The 18644-nt window shown below is 43.9% G+C and overlaps 1 protein-coding gene across 10 annotated transcripts in view; it reads right to left on the bottom strand.

Annotated features, from left to right (window-relative positions):
- OBSCN (obscurin, cytoskeletal calmodulin and titin-interacting RhoGEF) overlaps positions 1–18644 on the bottom strand; it is a 209400-nt gene that overhangs the window by 166792 nt on the left and 23964 nt on the right. For all 10 annotated transcript variants that reach the window (XM_082480089.1, XM_082480091.1, XM_082480092.1 and 7 more), the window contains exons 5-11: positions 15104–15406; positions 13815–14081; positions 12690–12965; positions 8735–9007; positions 5234–5509; positions 4219–4494; positions 3250–3525 (exon numbers count right to left, since the gene is read on the bottom strand). In XM_082480089.1, coding sequence (XP_082336215.1) covers positions 3250–3525; positions 4219–4494; positions 5234–5509; positions 8735–9007; positions 12690–12965; positions 13815–14081; positions 15104–15406 — 1947 coding nt within the window. The remainder of the gene's footprint in view (positions 1–3249; positions 3526–4218; positions 4495–5233; positions 5510–8734; positions 9008–12689; positions 12966–13814; positions 14082–15103; positions 15407–18644) is intronic.

Raw genomic sequence — 18644 nt, 5'->3', positions numbered from 1 at the left:
TCCATAACCTGTGCTACTGCCTTCCTCCTCCTCAGTGACTCTCTGCAGCCTCCTAGTGCCATCCTTTACTCCTCCTTGATGACTTTCTCCTCTGCATACCATCTCAGTCATGTCTGTACTCTGAGTGGAAGCAGCTGCCTGGGAGGACAAGGAGCAGGGGTAAGTTCAGGTCAAGTTCCTACACTGCTGACCACGGCACTACATGCAATCCTGGGATCCACAGCACAGGCTTGGATCAATATTGCCCAGTCCGTGGAAAGAGAGAGGTCCTAGAGGGAACAAGCCGATGCAGGAACCCAGCTTACACACTCTAAATTTGAGCTCCTCTGTTTATATTGACTGTAGAAGGGGGGTAAGGAGATGTCATTAAGGTTTCGTTAACAAGGCAGCAGACGGCATATACTGGGTGATGCAGAGCTCCTCAAAGGCACACGTCAGCCCACTTGCAGGTTAAGCAGCGCTTTGATAGCTAAAAGAGCTCAAGCACAGACCATGGTTTGCATTCAAAACTGGTTGCAAAAATACAAATGTTTCAACTTCCATCTACAACTAGGATTGTGAATAAGCAGGGTGCGCTAAACGAATGAGTTACAAACAATTTTGTGTAAATGGGTGCTGTATTTAAAATTTCAAGTTAACAGGGCAGGAATATTCCAGATGCTCACTTGTACTCTGCATTCTTGCCCTTTAATATTAAACGTTTTTATAATAATAGGAAATGTGACCAAATCTTTTAATCAGCTTATGAAGTGATTTATGCCAGCCAGTAATTTGTCTTAGAAACTTATTTTGAAGTCAAACAAGTACTCTGATGACATTTCCAACCTCAGCTGCAGTTGGTTAGCGAAGTTCTATTGAAACTGAGGAAAACCATTTTCAGGACACCGAGGTTTGGTCCACTATAAATAAGGATTTGATTGCAGACCAAGAATCTTGAAATAATGAGATTGAAGAGTCAGCTCTTTTGGCTACACGTCTAGCCCAGTCCCAAGGTTTGCAGCACCTGGTTCTGTTTAATACTAAGCCAAAAAGCCATAGCTGCATCACAATACTCAACACTGAGCATCTAACCTTCAAGCTGTCCTTAAATAGGGATGGTTTTGTGCTACCAGCAGAGTCCTGGAGTGCAGGAACCCTAAAAAGCCTTCCGAGTGCAATGGTAACAGGATAAATTAAGACTCAGAAAGCCACTGCACTTTGGGATAATCTAGTAAGATGAGGATTTCTGCAGCGAAAGAGCCAACCACTCAGAGTACTCATAATCCCTCCTGACTTTCACACTAGATCATTTTCCAGTAAGTGCTGGACTTGCTTGTCATGTTACAGTTGTACACATGAGAAATACAGCAACGGTAGCTAGGCAAGCACTCTCCGCTTACAACAGAGAGGGAAAGGTGTTACATTACCCTGTGCAGCTCTGAAGTCATCCAGTTTGAGAGAGAACTGAAAACCTTTGGTTTCTGAGGCAGACAGCTAAGAATAACCCTCAGCTAGAGAAATTCAAGTGTAAAAGCACTAAACTTCTGTGTTTTCTCTGCAGTAATGTATGAACTGATTTCAGCAGCTGAGCATGAATTTGGTTTATACCAACCTGTGCCATGGTCTTTCTGTCAATGGCCATGTTGTATTTTCTCTGAAAGACGCCTCTCGAATCTAGCTTTACTGTGATCCATCCTTCATTGAAACTGGCAGTTCCCCAAGCGAAAAGCACGAGCTACACAATTTATGAAGAAAAGCCAAAGTGCTCCAACTCACACCCTGTGTGCCCCACAGAGTGGGGACACATAACAGCTGATGGCTTATAATATATGCTATAGGGAGCAGCAAAGCTTTATGCTACAGCAGCAGTTGCACATTGCACATAGAAGACAGAGGGAGCAGGATGCCCCAAGACAGTGGGAGAGCAGTAAAGACTGCAACCTTTCCAAGGGAACAGCACGCAAGCTATGCCCAGCAAGGACTTCGGGTCTCCAGCAGGAAAGTCAATAGACTCTCGACAAAGTTACTCTTCCACATAGCTGATTAAATGCCAGATCTCTGCCAGCATTATGGTCCCAGTGAGTTTGACAACATAAGAAAGCAGAGGAGAAAATAGATTCCTTGTTCTGATCAGCTCAGAATGTGAGTCAAGAAGTGTAACATTAACAGAGAGGGATTTGGCTGCAAAGACAGTGAAGCATTATGGATATGAAGAAAGCAAAACCAAACCCTTTCTTACCATCCAATTCAGAAATGATCACCCAGAATGTAGCTGACACATCCATGGCTGCCTAGAGCCCGAGATAAAATTTACTGGACCTCTTGCAAAATATACTGAGACCAAATAAATCTCTAGTGTAGTCAGAGTGAAAGAAGAGATTCAGTATTGAATCATGTTGTTAAGGAGAAAAATGCAAATATAAATAAACATTCCGGGACTCCCGACTGATCATTGCAGTTGTAGAACTTGAAATGAGCCATCATCACCTTTGCATTCAGCAGGTCGCAGATATGTGCAGTGCAGCTGATAAGAAATTTTTAGGAAAATGCGGTACCATTAACTCCTAAACCTTCTTAATGAAGCCACAATAAAGTAGGGATCGTGTAAACACTACTGTTTAAATATCATTTGGTAGGCAAGTATTTGCACCACTTCTCATCGCTTTACAAATCACAGTTGCTAATGAAAGACGTCATAGGGGAAGAGCTGGATGAAAGGTTGTTAAATTCAAATCATAATTTGAGTTGCACATATCTCTGTCCATTTCTGTTTATCATCCACAAGAGTTTCAGGGTGCACGGAGTTATGAGGCTGTGTTCACATACATGTTTGCACAGCCAGACTGTGAAGTAATTTCCTGGTTTAGAGGAGGACACATAGAGGAAAGATGAACAATTTCCTGGTTTAGAGGACACATAAAGATGAACTGAAGGGGGAAGAAAACTGAGACTTTTGTGAATGACTAGCAAGGACAAGAGGAGGAATAGCAATACTGATGATCAAATTGGAAAAGGTCCTTTAGCCCAGTGCCCAATAACAAGAACTCTTGATTTGCTATTGGAGCCTAAAGAACTGAACAGGGAGTTCAGGAGCTGATATGAGGACACCTACAGGTAACCAGTAGATCTACCCAGCCCTACACAACCTCACTGAACTGGTACTTTCTGATGTTGGTCTAAGCATGTCTAATATTTGGACAGAGAAAACAGGAGAAGACACCCAGACACAAAGAAAAGGCAATGAAACATAAACCAAAAAATGTCTCTCACCTGTGACAACAATCTTGAAGGTCAGTTTCTGGCCAGCAGCCTCACAGGTGTATTCCCCAGCATCTTTCTTCTCCACCTGACCCACCACCAGGCGACGCGATTTACCCTCCGACTCCACCTTGAACTTCTTGCTCGAGGTGATCAGTTTCCCCTCCTTGTACCATTTCACGTCGGTCTTCTCCTGGGCCACCTCGCAGCTCAGCGTGGCGTTTTCTGATAGTGCAGCTTTCACCTCTTTTTTCACTTTGTCCTTGTTGACAAATGCATCTTCTGCTTCTGTAGGGTGGGAGAAACCATAAAGAAACCACATACGTGTTTGCTCTATCCAAAATGTTCAAGCCCATATGAAAAATATGACTACTTCCACAGCTCTGTTATTTTGGAACGGTCTCACCCACAGCAAAGATACACTCAGATGGGACATGGCCCTCTGTGCAGCCCGAGGACAACACATCAGCCATTTCTGAGCAAACTGAACCATTGCCCCAGGAGTTAAGGTTCTTCCCAGCTCCACAAGAAATCAGACTTTTTATTCCATAATGTAATGCACAAATAATGTCCCAGTCTCATCTGCCACGGGGATCCTTATGTAAGCCTTGCCCATTCTAGGTACTTCTTGAGCACACCCAGTTTCCCACTTCTTCCAGACATATTTTCCCACACCTCTGGACTTGACCTTACCTTTTCCCATATAAATCACAACAGCATGTGTAAACTTGTTTATTTTTTCTTTACTTGGAAATCAGAAAACAGAAGGACGGCTGAGTGGGATTCAGGTCACAGATGAAGACATCAGCCTGTAGGCGTCTGTGTGACAGTGGATGCACACAAGCTGGTGTCCTGATCTCCCTCAATACTCAATCAACATCTACGCTACACAGACCCTGGAGCCCAGAGAGGGATTCATTTTGATCTGTCCTAAAGGGAAGTCCTGGACCTTTATGTGATGAGAACAAACAGATCTCCCACCTGTGACGACAATCTTGAAGGTCAGTTTCTGGCCAGCAGCCTCGCAGGTGTACTCCCCAGCATCTTTCTTCTCCACCTGACCCACCACCAGGCGACGCAATTTGCCCTCTGACTCCACCTTGAACTTCTTGCTTGAGGTGATCAGTTTCCCCTCCTTGTACCATTTCACATCGGTCTTCTCCTGGGCCACCTCACAGCTCAGCGTGGCGTTTTCTGATAGTGCAGCTTTCACCTCTTTCTGCACCTTCTCCTTGTTTGTAAACACGTCTTCTGTCTCTGTAAGAAAGCCACAATAGTCACACATAGCTTTTTGCAGTTGTCTTCTCCAGTGCTTAATCAAGTTCCCCTATTTCACTCTACTTGCCCCGACAGGTAGCATCACGATGGCCTATTAAGACAAGAAAGCACCTTCATCTCTATTTTGCTGAAAGATGGTGAATAGGTGTATGGGAATTCTGGGATAAAGTCAAAAACCTCATAATTTGAGCACAGATTTGAACCTGGGACTTAGAGCACCAACATGCACTGCCTGAACCCTCCTCCTTCTCTTTTTCCCTTCCTGTGCCTCTTCAAGGTCCAGTGAATCAGAAGGGAACAGCTCTTGTATCTTCATATCCAGGAACCATTGCTCTTTTGCTGCCTATTCCGGTCACTTAAATTCAGTCATTCTCCATCTAATCAGAGCTCTTAAAACACCTCCCCATTCCATTTTCCTTACCACTGCACCTCTGCTATGGCTCACTCTGTGGTTCTGCAGGAGTTTTTCTGCAGACACACCAGCTAATTGTGAGAGGTGCACAAGTTGCCATCATTGCCCATCATTTTTTTTTGCGGTAACAACTAGTCATGGATGTAAAAGTGTGTGTATAAAGCGTTGATATGACAGCTGGCTGAAAATCAAGTCCTACAGCTGAAGTATTTCACCCCAGAGAGGTTGTGAGATGATCCTCAAAATGCAAGATACTACCCAAAATGGAATATTCTTTTATCTTGGGCATTTCTAGCATTTTCTCACCTCTGACTTTGACTTGGAATGTTGTTCTATCATCCTTTGTTTCACAGGTGTAGCTCCCTTGGTCTTGTTGTGTCACCTTCTTGACGATGAGCTTGCGGTGTGTCCCCTGGGAGATGATTGTTGTCCTCTGGTCCTGCTTCACCTCAGTTTGATCTTTCTTCCATACCACGGCTCCGCTCGCAGCTGACACCTCACACACCAGCTCAAGGTTTTCAGAAGGACTGACTGATATTTCTGGAGTTGTTTTGGGCTTGTTGACAAAATTAACAGCTTCATCTGGAAAGAAAAAGAGGAAGCAGTTTATGCCTTGATTCAGGTTTATCAGCACAAAATTAAGATACGGTAACGACTGGTCATTATGCCATTGCTACTCAGACTCAGGTGGATCAAGTTTCACTTCTGGAGGTGTAAACGTACCTATGTGTGCATGGTACGACTGCAACGTAACTATGACAGAGCGTTAACTGTTATGGCAGGAAACTGCGGTTATGGGTCAGAATAGTCCCTCTGGAGATACAGCAGTGTTCTCTCTACTGGGGAACTCATTGTCCAAGTTATAAATCATCCAGAGAGTTAGTACATAACAGTCTTCAGTTTGGGAGTCGGGTATCAATGAATCCTTTATACTATATCAGCCTATTAGGTCTACACTGTGGCATTAATACCAGCCTTATTAAATTCTGGATAGACGTGGATCTATGCCTACCTTGATTCATAACCAAAATCCAGCTAACTGATGGGCATTCATTTTCTGCCCTCCTTTCAGAAGTCAGGTATGAAAGCTCTTACAGAGCACAGACATGGTGGTTTCTATTACCAGAGCCGTGAGCCGAACCTGGCCCAACATCATGAGGCCATAAAGCCTAATGTGCGCTTGAATTCACAGCTCCTGACTCATCACACACAAGAACATTGATGCCCGACCTTCTGACAGAATGTGCAAACTCCTTCTCTGATCTTCAGATAATTGGTCTCAGTTACAGTGCAATCACATTCATCTCTCCTACATCCTCCTGGATCTTTTAAATCAAGCCGAGATGCCCTCAAGTTGCTGACACTTTAATCACCACTCCTTGTTTCTGATTTCAAGCAAGCTCTAGGGAATATGTATTGATGCCCAAGTACACAACCAGCTTTGAAAATATCTAAGAAGTGTCAGGAAAGCTTGTTGGGAGTGATGAGGAGCCGCCTTTAAATATTTCTGAGCCCATTCCTGCAGTCCCACTGGACTAATTCTTCCCCAGACCAGATCAGGGTACATGTAGGATAATCTCATTGATAAGATATTCTCCAACTTCAAGAGGACTAAGTTAATATATGAGCCAATAGCGTCACATCTTTCTGCTGAAACTGATCCTCACGGTAGAGAACTGACAACGGCTCACAACTCATATAGCTCAAGCAGTAGAAATTCCTGCTTCAATACCTCAGCTCAGACTCTGCTGACTGGTGGCCACACGTATGAGCATGTCACATATGTAGCAACAATACAGCATTTTTGTCAACTCAGGGTTTTCACAAGTGCATTTCTAGAGGTAAAAGCAAAGGCAACTAAGTGGGGACAGACACCTTGCGTGTAAAACGTAAGCAAACTTATCCAACACACCCTGTCCCTAAGCTAACAAGCAATATTTGATGAGCATGTCAGGTATTTCATACCCATTGCTCCATCAGGTCAGCCCCTGCCTGAAGAGCAAGCTGATGGCTGTCAGTTATAACCAACCTTAGATTAGTGTTGCATTTCTTTTAGAAGATGCAACTGTTGTTTTCCATCACTGAGTGTCCCAGGGACAATTGCCAGGCACGTCTGTGGCATCACACAACAAATATTTCATTAAAAATTATAATCATCAGGACTGATCTATTTTTTAAAACTTAGATGACCAAGGAGGGACAGTCCCTCCAGAGTCCTGCAGTTCAAGATTATTGGGGTAACTCATCACCATAAAAGACAGATTACTTCCCCACCCTAAAGCCACCCCCTGACTGTGCAGAGCTTCTTAGCGCTCTGGAAACATTTTATGGTGACATGCGAAACAAGGTGGAAGTTGCCATAGCTAAGGTTTTGTTAACAGGCTGTAACTCAACCCTTGTTCATCAAAAAGTTCATGGAGATGCACAGTTACTTAGCAGATACCAATTTTCTTGGTCTGAGCCATGGGATGTTTTGTCATAGGAGTTACAGGTGACATTCACCTCAACTATACATGGTCACCAAGCAGGTATCCAGTCTCGGGTCATTATGCAGGCTTCCTCTGTACTGGATGTTCAGACAAAGGCAGCTCCAAAAAACTTTTAAAATCCATCTTAGTGCTCATCAGACAGTATCAATCAGATTGTATAAATTGCCTTTTGGGGTCACTATTCACTCCGCATCTTTCAGTTTGGATAGAGCCTGGTTGGCTCTTTTAGACCAATTCTTCAACGGGTGAAGTCAGGGACTATGGATTACACTCAAAGTGAAACTGCATAATGTTGTGGAGAAGTGGAGGCAGGAGGCAGAGTGAATACCTGAGCAACCACCAGTTGTAAACTGGAAGCAATCCTAGCTCAGTAAACCCTGTAGCAATCGCTCAAGACCAGTGCTGCGCTAGATTAATCAGTGCTGCTGAGTTTTTAATTAGCTGATGGACAGCATCATGGTGACATGGACGGACTGTTACAGGTGACAAGCACTCAGTTGTTACTTCTCTTAAATTGCATTGCACTGCTGCAGGTAGACACACCATGAGAAGCTTTCAGCAGAGTTTCAATTTGTAACTTAGGACTGGGTTAAAAATTAGACTCTACACACGTCAGAGAACCACTTTTAGAAGACAGGTTCCCACCAGGCTATGCAAATTGAATCGGTTGAATTTCACAGGTATTGAATTTCACAGATAAATTCTTGTGTCATTTTATACTCTGGCTCTATCCCGGACTGGAACGCGTCAGTGACAAACATTTCTGTTCTGGGCTTGACCTGACAGCCACGTGCTCTAGCACGTGCTTTATGCCGATGGGCATGTGCCATCAACTAATGGTTCTCTTACAGTACCGCAGGGAGATGTCTCAGCGATCACAGTGTCCTTTGGGAACAGCAGGAGAGGCTTAACTCTCAAATTTGGGAGTTAGACTTGTCACAGGAGGACACAGGGCTTTCACAATAAGACTTTAGGAGCACCTCAGTCACAAGTTACGATGTATATGCGCTGGGGCGAGCCCTGAGCTGAAAGAATAAAGGCCAGCTGCGGCTCCCAGCCTGTTCAGCCAGCGAGGCGTTTGAGTCAGGACTCCAGCCCCAGTAAAAGCTTGTGCTGACTCAAACACATAATAGCAGCGCTTTATTATTTGCCCATACTGTGGATTTGCATGAGGACCACAGTAAAGGTCAAACTGTCTGAAATAGTGCTGTGCAGTCTTGGCCCTAAAATCTGGCAATTTACAAGGTAAGACAATTATAATGAACAAAGTCCTGAGTTTCTAACACACTCTGGTCCTGTACTTGCATCATGAACTTACCTGAGACTTTTAAATCAAAAATAAGAGTGTCATCTCCAATTTTGCATGTGTATGTCCCTTCATCTTCTTTCGTCACAGCTGAAGCCACAAGCTTATGCAGTTTTCCTTTATCTTCCATGGTGAATTTCTTGCTGGCTGTGATTTCTTTGCCATCTTTGTACCACTTAACCATGATGTTAGCCTCAGAGGTCTCAGAAACAAATTCAGCCTGTTTTCCAGAGACGGCCCTGATAACTCCTCCAGTTTTCTCTTTGTTTATGAAGTTTGCAAGTGCTGAAACAAAAATTAGACACACAGTGCTGGTAAAGAATTGCACGGACATCAGTAAATCTAGACAACGCTTACATCTATATTAGGTATTATTTTTACATAAGACCAAATATGTATGTTTAATTATGGATCTAATTACTAGATTCTAATGCAGAAGAAGCCAAAATCCAACCTTTATAACCCATATACCCGATTATCATACATCCAAAAACTAGAGCACATACAACACAGGACGCTGAGCCAATGGGAGAGGAAGTCCTAGGCAATAAGGATTAAAGAAAATATCTGGGAGAAGTGAGAAAAGATATGACATAGGCAAACAAGAGAAAAAGCAATGAAGGTTATTCAATCATTGTATTGTAACCACCTGGCAAATAAATCAACTAAAAAGTAATCTAGATAAATTAAATTATAATAAATTAGAAATCTATACAGATATATCACAAAGGACTGAAATGAAAAGAAATTTATTCCTGGAGTATAGAAGGTAAATTATAAATCTGGCACCATATTAACACATAGTGCAATAATTGAGTCACCAAGTGCCTCAAGGCAAAGATTCAAAAACCCACCAGTATCTTACCTAAAAATATGAGCCTAAAACCAGAACCCTATTTTTACTCTAGAGAATGGAATTAATTTTCAAACATCTTCTTAACATATTATTTTAAAACAACACACACAATCAAGTCACTTTGTTGGGACAGTGCAGTCAAAGCTACTAAAATCCAAGCCTTGATTATGTATGCATTTTTTCCTGAATTCCAAGAGCATGCTTGCGCAATACAAATTAACAACTCCCTGAAGAATGCCTGGCAAAAGCAGTTATTAGCTTTCACTGCTGGTACTGCATCAAGCAGTTACAGTCCACCGTCTGGACCAGCTACACGTGACTCTCTCAGACTTTCGCTCCAAAGGTGGACACAGCAGTGATGTGTCCTGGTGCAACACACAGGGGTTCTCCTTTCGCTCAGATACCCTACACACGAGGATGGATTTCACATTTAGTTTCCTTAGTACATTAGATTTCTACAAGCCTGAGTTAGTGCTTTTAATTACAGACAAATACTTGGCAGAGAACCAATATTCACCGGCTTGTACAGTGGCAGAGTCTGGAGGCCTAAAGATGAAGAGTGAGTTGACTCGCCAAGCAGTAAGGTAAGAAAGAAAAAGAAAACCCCAGTACCAAATCTCCCTCAATTTAAGAATAAGAAATACCCAATGAGCAAACAAACAGGGAAAGCGAAGGGAAGGATGTGACAGTGCAGCCGAGGGCCTCTCCAGTTCTTGTTTTCAAGGGACTCTGTTCAATCACCAGCTTCTGGCAGAGACAGGAGCTTGTGTTTGACCTCTCCAGGACCCTACCAGCCCAGTTTTCTAGGGTTTACTAAGGCTGCTTATTAGAAGCAATATCTATGGGTAAAGAAGTCATACCAGAAGCATTTAAACCAGGGAAAATCTCCTTTTTTTATTGTTTTTTCTTGGAAACCTCTGTTTCCACTTGTTTCTCTAATGGCTCATAATGACGGAGCTTTCCCTTCAGTAGGACTTCTCCTCTACCCAACCACCTATGCCCATGAAGCCTGCAGGGGCCAAACGCTGCTCAGCCCTCTCCTTCTCCAGCAGCATTACCGGAACTGAGCCCACAGGTTAAAAGTTTTGGGAGGGAGAAGAGAGAGATCAGTTCATTCATGCACCTTTCACTTCCCCGGAAAACTAGAGTGCAAAATACAACCACCGCAGTCTGAAGGAGACTTCTCAGATGTCCCGTTTCGATGCAGGAGGTCACATGTCACAGGACGCCTGGCACGTGAAGTCTCATGGCAGTGGAGGGACTGCAGTGATAAATGGCAAGTGCATTTTCCAGCGGGGCTCTTTTGGGCAGGAAGCCCAGTGAGTGACATGCCTCTGGCCGTGGCTCAGCGCAGTGGCCTCTCGGCAGCCAGGTGATGTCCACGTGCCAGAGGCAGCTGACCTGCACATCAAACGATTCAGCAGCTAGCTGTGTCAGATTTACAGGAGGAACGGATAAAAAGTGGCAATGCTGAAAGATAAAATATCGGAACAGCATTTGTGAGCCTCATCCTACAATGATGAGATAGATCATAGCTGGTTCTCCGGGAATCAAGCTACCAACAGCAGATGTTTAAGTTACAGCTTGTCAACACAGATTATAAAATAATAGCAGTGATTACTCCTTTGATAGTCATGTTACAGTAAAAAGTACATGGAAACATCCATCAGCTAAATCAATCAAATCTGTGGGAAGATCTGCCGGTGTGAAAAATTATGCTAAAGAGGCAGAGAGCGAGAGAAAAGAAAACCAAAATTAGGACAGCTGCCAACTGTAGATAAATAATTCCTCCCTCCATAAATGTAGTCACATTTTGTAATTATTTTTTTCAGCTCTCTTCGTGCCTCTTTTGAGTTTGCTCTTTGAGAATAACCAAGCAAGCAAGTTGTCAAATGCAAAACACGTGCATTGCTCTGGGGCTTTGTTGCTTCTACAGACACCAAGCAGGGCAAGAAGCCAACAGAATAAGATGGTGAAGCACCTCATACATACTCAGTGTAGAAACAGTGCGATCATTGCTGGGGAGAAGGTGAGGGGTGAGTTACGGGACAGAATACAGAAATCAAATGGCTCTACAAAGTGAACTTGGCAGTTCAAAGCAGAATAGCTCTAGAGCTCACCCCAGACAATGTCTGACAACAGGCTGGACTGTCCTGGAGTCAGGTTGTATACTCTGAATCTCAGCAGACATCTAGATAATACTCAGTAGGAACGGTATGGGGATATAATGGGGCTTTTTAGCCAAAACCTGCTCCCACCCAAGGCAGAGGAAACTCTCCTATGAAATAGTTCATAAAAGCTTGCACAGGTGGGAGGGCATGCGAGAAGGAGGTTTAATGCTGTTGGTTTCAGGGTAAAGGTTCAAGACTCCATGTCTCACTCTGGGGGTGGATGTGCCCCCCAGCTGATAGCTGGTGATCAGGAGGGAAGGGACTGCCATGAAAGCAAGAACAGCTGAACTTCGGGGCAGCTACAAAACAGTGCTGGTTCAAATCTAACAAGCAGGAAACATTAAAAGAGAATGACATTACCCTGCTTGTCCTATACAGCCTTCCATCTGAATACCTTGCAGATAGCAATGAGTCAAGTCATCCAACGTGCCATGGAAAGGTCTGTTCTTATTCACCAGGGTATTGACAGAAAACAAACAAAAACCCCCAAACTTATAACAAAAAAAAATCCACAAGGCCAAGATGATCTTGGTCCATCTGGACTTCAGTCAGAGCTGAACTAGCTCCTCAGTGACTCATCTGATATCACATAGCAAGTAAAGGGCAGACCTGAGACCTCGTGCATCATGTCCTGCCCCTGTGGCTGCATCTCTTCATCACAAGAGCACCTTTTCACTACCCATCATTAATCTCATGAAACAACAAGATGTCAGTGTGAGTGACAGCACAGCTCTTACCACTGAGATGGAGTTAGATCCTAAGTTTACTCCCACGTTCTCCTACTCTGGGACTACAGACACTCTCAGCACTAGATGTTGATGAGGAGTTACCAAAACCTCCTGCGCCACATCTGGAGCGCTCCCTTTCTGTCCCTTGATGACTCTACTGGCTTACAGTAGGAGCAGGACATTAACACAAAGCAGCCCAGACAGCCACATACCTTTCACTGAAAGCTGATAGACCATTCTATCCCCTTCACAGGTGCACTCATACACTCCAGCATCCTCTGCTGCAGTGTTGCGGATTTTCAGGACGTGTCTCTTCCCTGCAATTTGAAGTTCGTATTTTTCACTGGCCTTGAGCTCTTTCCCATCCTTCATCCACTTCACAGTAGCCTCTGCTTCTGAAAGCTCAGCCTGAAGTTTGGCTTCCTCGCGCAGCCGAGCAGAGACCTTTTCTATATCTCTGCTCTTGTTGGTAAATCTCACTGCAGCACCTGTCAGGAACAAATGCTTCATTATTTCAAGTTATATCAAGTTAACATGTCCCTGATACGTGTCTGCTGTAGACTGCGAGATCTTTGAAAAAGCATTTGGTCCTGTTCCTGCCCTCACACTCATGTCAACACCAGGCAACTTTTTCCAGTTCAGGAAGCTTGATCTGGTTTTATTGCCAGAGTCACTAAGAAAAAAAAAAAAAAAAAGCACATCTTTCCATCTTTCTACTGATTAATAATATTCTAAACATGCTTCTGCAGAGATTTTTACCCAAAGTTCAGCAGAATTAATTTCTTTTCATTACCTCTTGGCATGTAATGTGGGTAGATACAGATGTTATCTTCACTTCATAGAGGAAAGCTGGAGCACTCAACTCTCAATGCTAAATTGAGTTACATCATACCAACTTTTACATCACACACATCTATGGCAGACTCAAAAACCTCCAAGAAAAACAACTCTGTTATTAATTAGTGGTCCTTTACTTTTGAATGACACCATTGTAATCAGAAAGATTAGCCAAACCTGGAGCTGAAATTCCTCCTCTGAGGTGACTCAGTGGTAGATCTGGTGACAGAGTCCACTCACTGATGGTTGTGAACTACAGAAATTCACGCGCTGATGTTAAGCAGTCTGGTTCGGATACCAACCAGCTCGCTAGATCCACAGATTCACTCTGAACTCTGTGCTATCATAGTGAGGTCGCTACCAGGACCCACATTAATTCACATGACGCAATTTCAGGTACTTTTTTCATCAGTGGAATCCTCCAGCCCCAGTTCTAATCATCACGTCACAGCAATGGGCCCTTGACTGGAAGAAAAAAGGACAGTGAGCAAACTAAATACCTTTCACTCTCATCTTGGTGCTGGTGTCAACGTTATTTGCAACAAATTTCACTTCTGCTCCATCATCATTCTTGGTGACGTTCTTTATGATTAGGGTGTGAGTAGTTTGGGTTCTCTTAATGATGTAGGTCTCACTTTCCTGTAAGACTTTACCATTAAGGTACCAAGTGCCGGAGCATGTTGTCGTGAGGTCAACAGTAAAGAGGGCATCCCCTCCAGGTACAGCTTCAACAGTTGTCAGGGGTGTTTTCACTGCCAGGACAGGTTCTAGGGAAGAATAACACATATTTGAGACCAAAGGACACAAGGCTGCCACGCTGGAGAATAGTCCTTCCTAAAAACGAAGTTCTTGGGGTAAACAAGACATGAGAATAAAATCCTGCAGCCTTATATAATTTGTGTGCACTGAAGTCAAGTCAACAGGATTTGATTTCTACAGCTGCGGGTAACTGACCTCTGACATTAGGGTGAGTCCTCTTTCTGCAGTGAAAGAACAACAGGCATATTTTACTGATTTTCCCCCCTAAGATGTTTAAAGGCATAACAAGCCTGAAACACCTAGGTTCCCCAACAAGTGTGCTATTTATTTAATAACCAGTATTATTCTTAGATTTCAGAAGGATCCTAAGGAGGCCACCCAGGCTGCTAGTCACTTCTAGATATGCTAGGAAAACACAGGCATGTTCAGACAGCTGGGGAAAAGGACGACGCAATAACAAGTCATGGTATGATCAAAGTCTGTGCAAATATTGTCCAGTGCAATGAAGCTAAGGAAGAAGCAATGCCATTGCACACAATGATTCTATGGGCACATTGGCACCATAGAAATAAAGTAAAAACCCCATATTTTGCCTAGACACACTAAGATTAAAGAAAGGCTGACTGGAACTTGGTTTTCATGACAGTATGATCACCCATAAAGGGCATAAACTTGCACCCTAGGTGCAAGTTTGATATCTCATTTATATATTGAAAATTATATTATAAGCCCACCTCAATTTTTCCTTTCGTACCAGGTCTAGAAGAAGCATTTAGAGGTTTATGGTCCATTGCAGAGAGCTCTGCCTCTCACACTGCCTGGTGTGAGATATTGGAATATCTCACACATCTATCACAGAAACCCAACCACCATCACTTTGGCGATGGTCAGTGGTCAAAAGACAGGAGAATTAGCAGTGAACGGAAAAAGGTTTTGCTGTGCACTTGCTCTACCCTCCCCAAAGTCATAGAAAACATCTTTAGGGCAGATCAGCACAGACTGACCCGTTATATGATGGTTTTGTACTCACCAAGGTGCATGCTCCCTGGGAACTCCAGGTAAGGGCTCTGTCCGTAGGCGTTGACTGCAGACACCCTGAACTGATAATCAGTCTTTTCCGACAGGTTGCTCACCGTGAACTCTGGGACAGGGACGTGAGACTCATGGCACCTCACCCAGGTGAAGCCAGTTAGTTTCTTGCGTTCCACGATGTAGCCATCAACTGGAATGGGGCGGTCCATCTTCGGAGGGGACCACGCTAGCGTCACTGAGGTTTCTGTTTTAGTTTTCACCACAGGGTCAGCTGGGGGTTGGGTGGGAGGTTTTTTGGGAGCTGCACAAAGATAAAAAAACAAACAAACAAACAAATAAAACAGAGCAAGAAGTTTATGTCAGAGTGCAGAAGCCACTGTGCCTCTCTGAAAAAAAACCTGCTGCTTACACTGGTCTAAATGCTACTCTAGCTTAATAATCCTCTGCAAAACATTGACGTGAGGTGGAAAAGCAAGAAAATTGATAGAAGATGCTTTTGGGCTGCATTACACAAAGATGTACAATACTCCTGCCTCCACAGCTAAACATATGTGATTTCTACTCAATGTTACAATTGCCTGCACAAAGAGTCTACAATGAACAAGGCGTAGGCTTAAGTATTCAGTGCTAGATACAGACCCACACCGCTCCCTATACAGCTCCTGGGTAAAGCAGACTACCACTCAGCTTGTTATTTTCACTCAGAAGATGGGTAAAACCACCATCAGAGGTTGCTCAAAATTCTGCATACCAAATTCCTGTTCCAATTCCTTGTGGTGAACCCAGGAGAAAAAAATAAAAGGCATCGATGGGATGAACCTGGTGAGGAGGCAGAACTTTGCCCTGCATCCACCTGCTTACTAGACATCATTGCGCAGGGATAGTTGCACTAATATTTTAAGTGTGCTGGTATTTATCTTCTGTCAGAATTTCAATGATACACATTCCCGCAGTCAGGAACCGGAGAGAACCAATGCGTAGCAAGGCACCATTGCATCAAGAAAGAGCAGGGCAATATTTTGCCACAGATGTGGCATCCTGTGCAGCAATGGAAATCCATCCATAAAAAGCAGCCTGTGTCCTCCATTTCTTCTCAAGAACCTTTTCCAGACGTACATTTAACCATTTCAGCCCAGGTCCGCAGTGGGTTTCAACAAAGAGCAGCTAAACATTATACAACCGGGACATTTCCAACATGATGGGAAGGGGCTTTTTACAGTGGTACTCAGTGACAGGACAAGAGAGCACAAGCTTGACCATAGGAAGTTCCATCTAAACATGAGGAGGAACTGCTTTCCTGTGTGGGTGGCAGAGCACTGGCACAGGCTGCCCAGAGAGGGGGGGGGGAGTCTCCCACTCTGGAGCCATTCCAAACCCGCCTGGACGCCGTCCTGTGTCACTGCTGTAGGTGCCCCTGGTCTGGCAGGGGGGGTGGAACTGGGGGAGCTCCAGAGGTCCCTCCCAACCCTGACCATTCTGTGATTCTGTGATTTCAGAGATAAAAGATAGACATGAATAAACAGCGCGTGGGTTTTAGACTCATAGAGATCTCCGTTGCTTGTTATGCAGGTTTGGCTGTTTTCTGCAGCTGCTTTCATCTGGATATCTGTCCTCCGTCCTGCTTCTGAATTTTATGTTATCCGCCACCCAGAAGTTCTTTTGTAACTTTGTTGCCCAAGAGCAATAGCTGTCGTTGGGGATCTCTCCTTTAGTAGTTTATGCAGAGCCATGTATGGGGGTTGGGTAGTTAACTTCAAAAGGAAATGACAAATAAATGTCCCTACCATGAGACCCTACAATCATGGAGATGTGGCTATTTTATGGTACCGGAGGTCACAGATGTATCCCTGCAGGTATATGCATAATGAAGATTCACATTCACCCTCTCAATCCTCTTGAAACTTTTAGAGACGGCTAAAATCCCTTCAGAAGTATTCACTACATTCTGCCACTGACACGGTCAAGAGGCTAGGAATTATCTGATATGCTCTAGTTACACATCTACTGGCACAGTAAAGGATTCGTTTCGTTTAATTTTGGCTGTCTGAAAGTTAGGTGTCTGGTTTAAGTCAGTCATCCAGACTCCAACTGTAATCCCATGGAGAACAGCACACTCAGGAGCAATTCATCCCAGCTTAAAGAGGGTGTGCGAGATGGGTGAAATCAGAATCACAGAATGGTTTGGGTTGGAAGGGACCTTGAAGATCATCTCATTCCAAGTACCCTGCCCTGCACAGGGACACCTCCCACTAGACCAGGTTGCCCACAGCCCCATCCAACCTGGCCTTGAACACCTCCAGGGATGGGGCAGCCACAGCTTCTCTGGGCAACCTGCGTCAGTGTCTTACCACCCTCACAGTCAAGAATTTCTTCCTAATACCTAACCTAAATCTCCCCTCTTTTAGTTTAAAACTGTTCCCCCTCGTCCTATTGCTCCACTGCCTGATAAAGAGTCCCTCCCCAGCTTTCCTGTAACCCCTTTAGGTACTGGAAGGGGCTATAAGGTCTCCCCGGAGCCTTCTCTTCTCCAGGCTGGACACCCCTAACTCTCTGAGCCTGTCTTCACAGTAGAGGGGCTCCAGCCCTCTGATCATCTTGATGTCCACCTCTGGACTGGCTCCAACAGGTCCATGTCCTTCTTATGTTGGGGGTCCCAGAGCTGGACACAGTACTCCAGGTGGGGTCTCACCAGAGTGGAGTAGAGGGGGAGAATCGCCTCCCTAGAAATGAATCTCACATTGCAGACACTCGAGTATTCATGACTCTAGAGGGAGCCTGTACCATGAGTCTAGATTCAAAACTGAACTCTGGGACAACTGATCTTCTCTCTGCTTCAATTTACCCATCTGTAAAATGGGCATAGTAACAATGCAAGATAGTGACCAAATAACGTATAAATATTGCTTGCCTATTAAAACAGCCAACACTGATCTTGTCCAACTAATTGAAAAAGATGCAAACATAGTACACAGGATTCTTCAAGCAGCTAACCAGATGCGCATGAAGTGTAAAAATAGGAAACCTCAGTGTGATACACTTTTCCTTCTTTACATAAATAGACACATTAAGTGTTTTGGGGTGCACAGTTACGAGCCTGTCAGTTACTGCTGGTCAGAGCTAGATGCCAAAGGTCCCATTAGTGTAGCATTAAGCTGAATACTAGACGCTGGAATCAGATCCCCTGACCTTACCATCAGAAGCCGTAATGTAATATTTTCTTCAGAGATACCTGTTTGTGGGAAGGCAGCTTCTTACCGTTTTCTATTCCATGAATCAACCCTTACTTCAGAACACAAACATCAGAGTCCAAAATCAAACCGATCTTTGTCATTCCCATCGAATAGGTGCTTGGTTGGATGTTAAATATTTCCAAATACCTTAGAAACTGCCACAATGCTAAGTGTGACACTTGCCTCATTTTTTCCTCATTTTAGCTCAATAGGATCAGAATGTCCAACCAAGTTTAGATAACACAGCAGTTATAAACTTGTATTTAAACATTTTTTTTTACCACTGAGTAATCGCAACTCAGAGGTGGT

The sequence above is a fragment of the Vanellus vanellus genome, assembly GCF_965231255.1.
Source record: "Vanellus vanellus genome assembly, chromosome: 2".
Classification (NCBI taxonomy): Eukaryota; Metazoa; Chordata; class Aves; order Charadriiformes; family Charadriidae; genus Vanellus; species Vanellus vanellus.
This window is presented reverse-complemented; position numbering and strand designations above follow the sequence as displayed.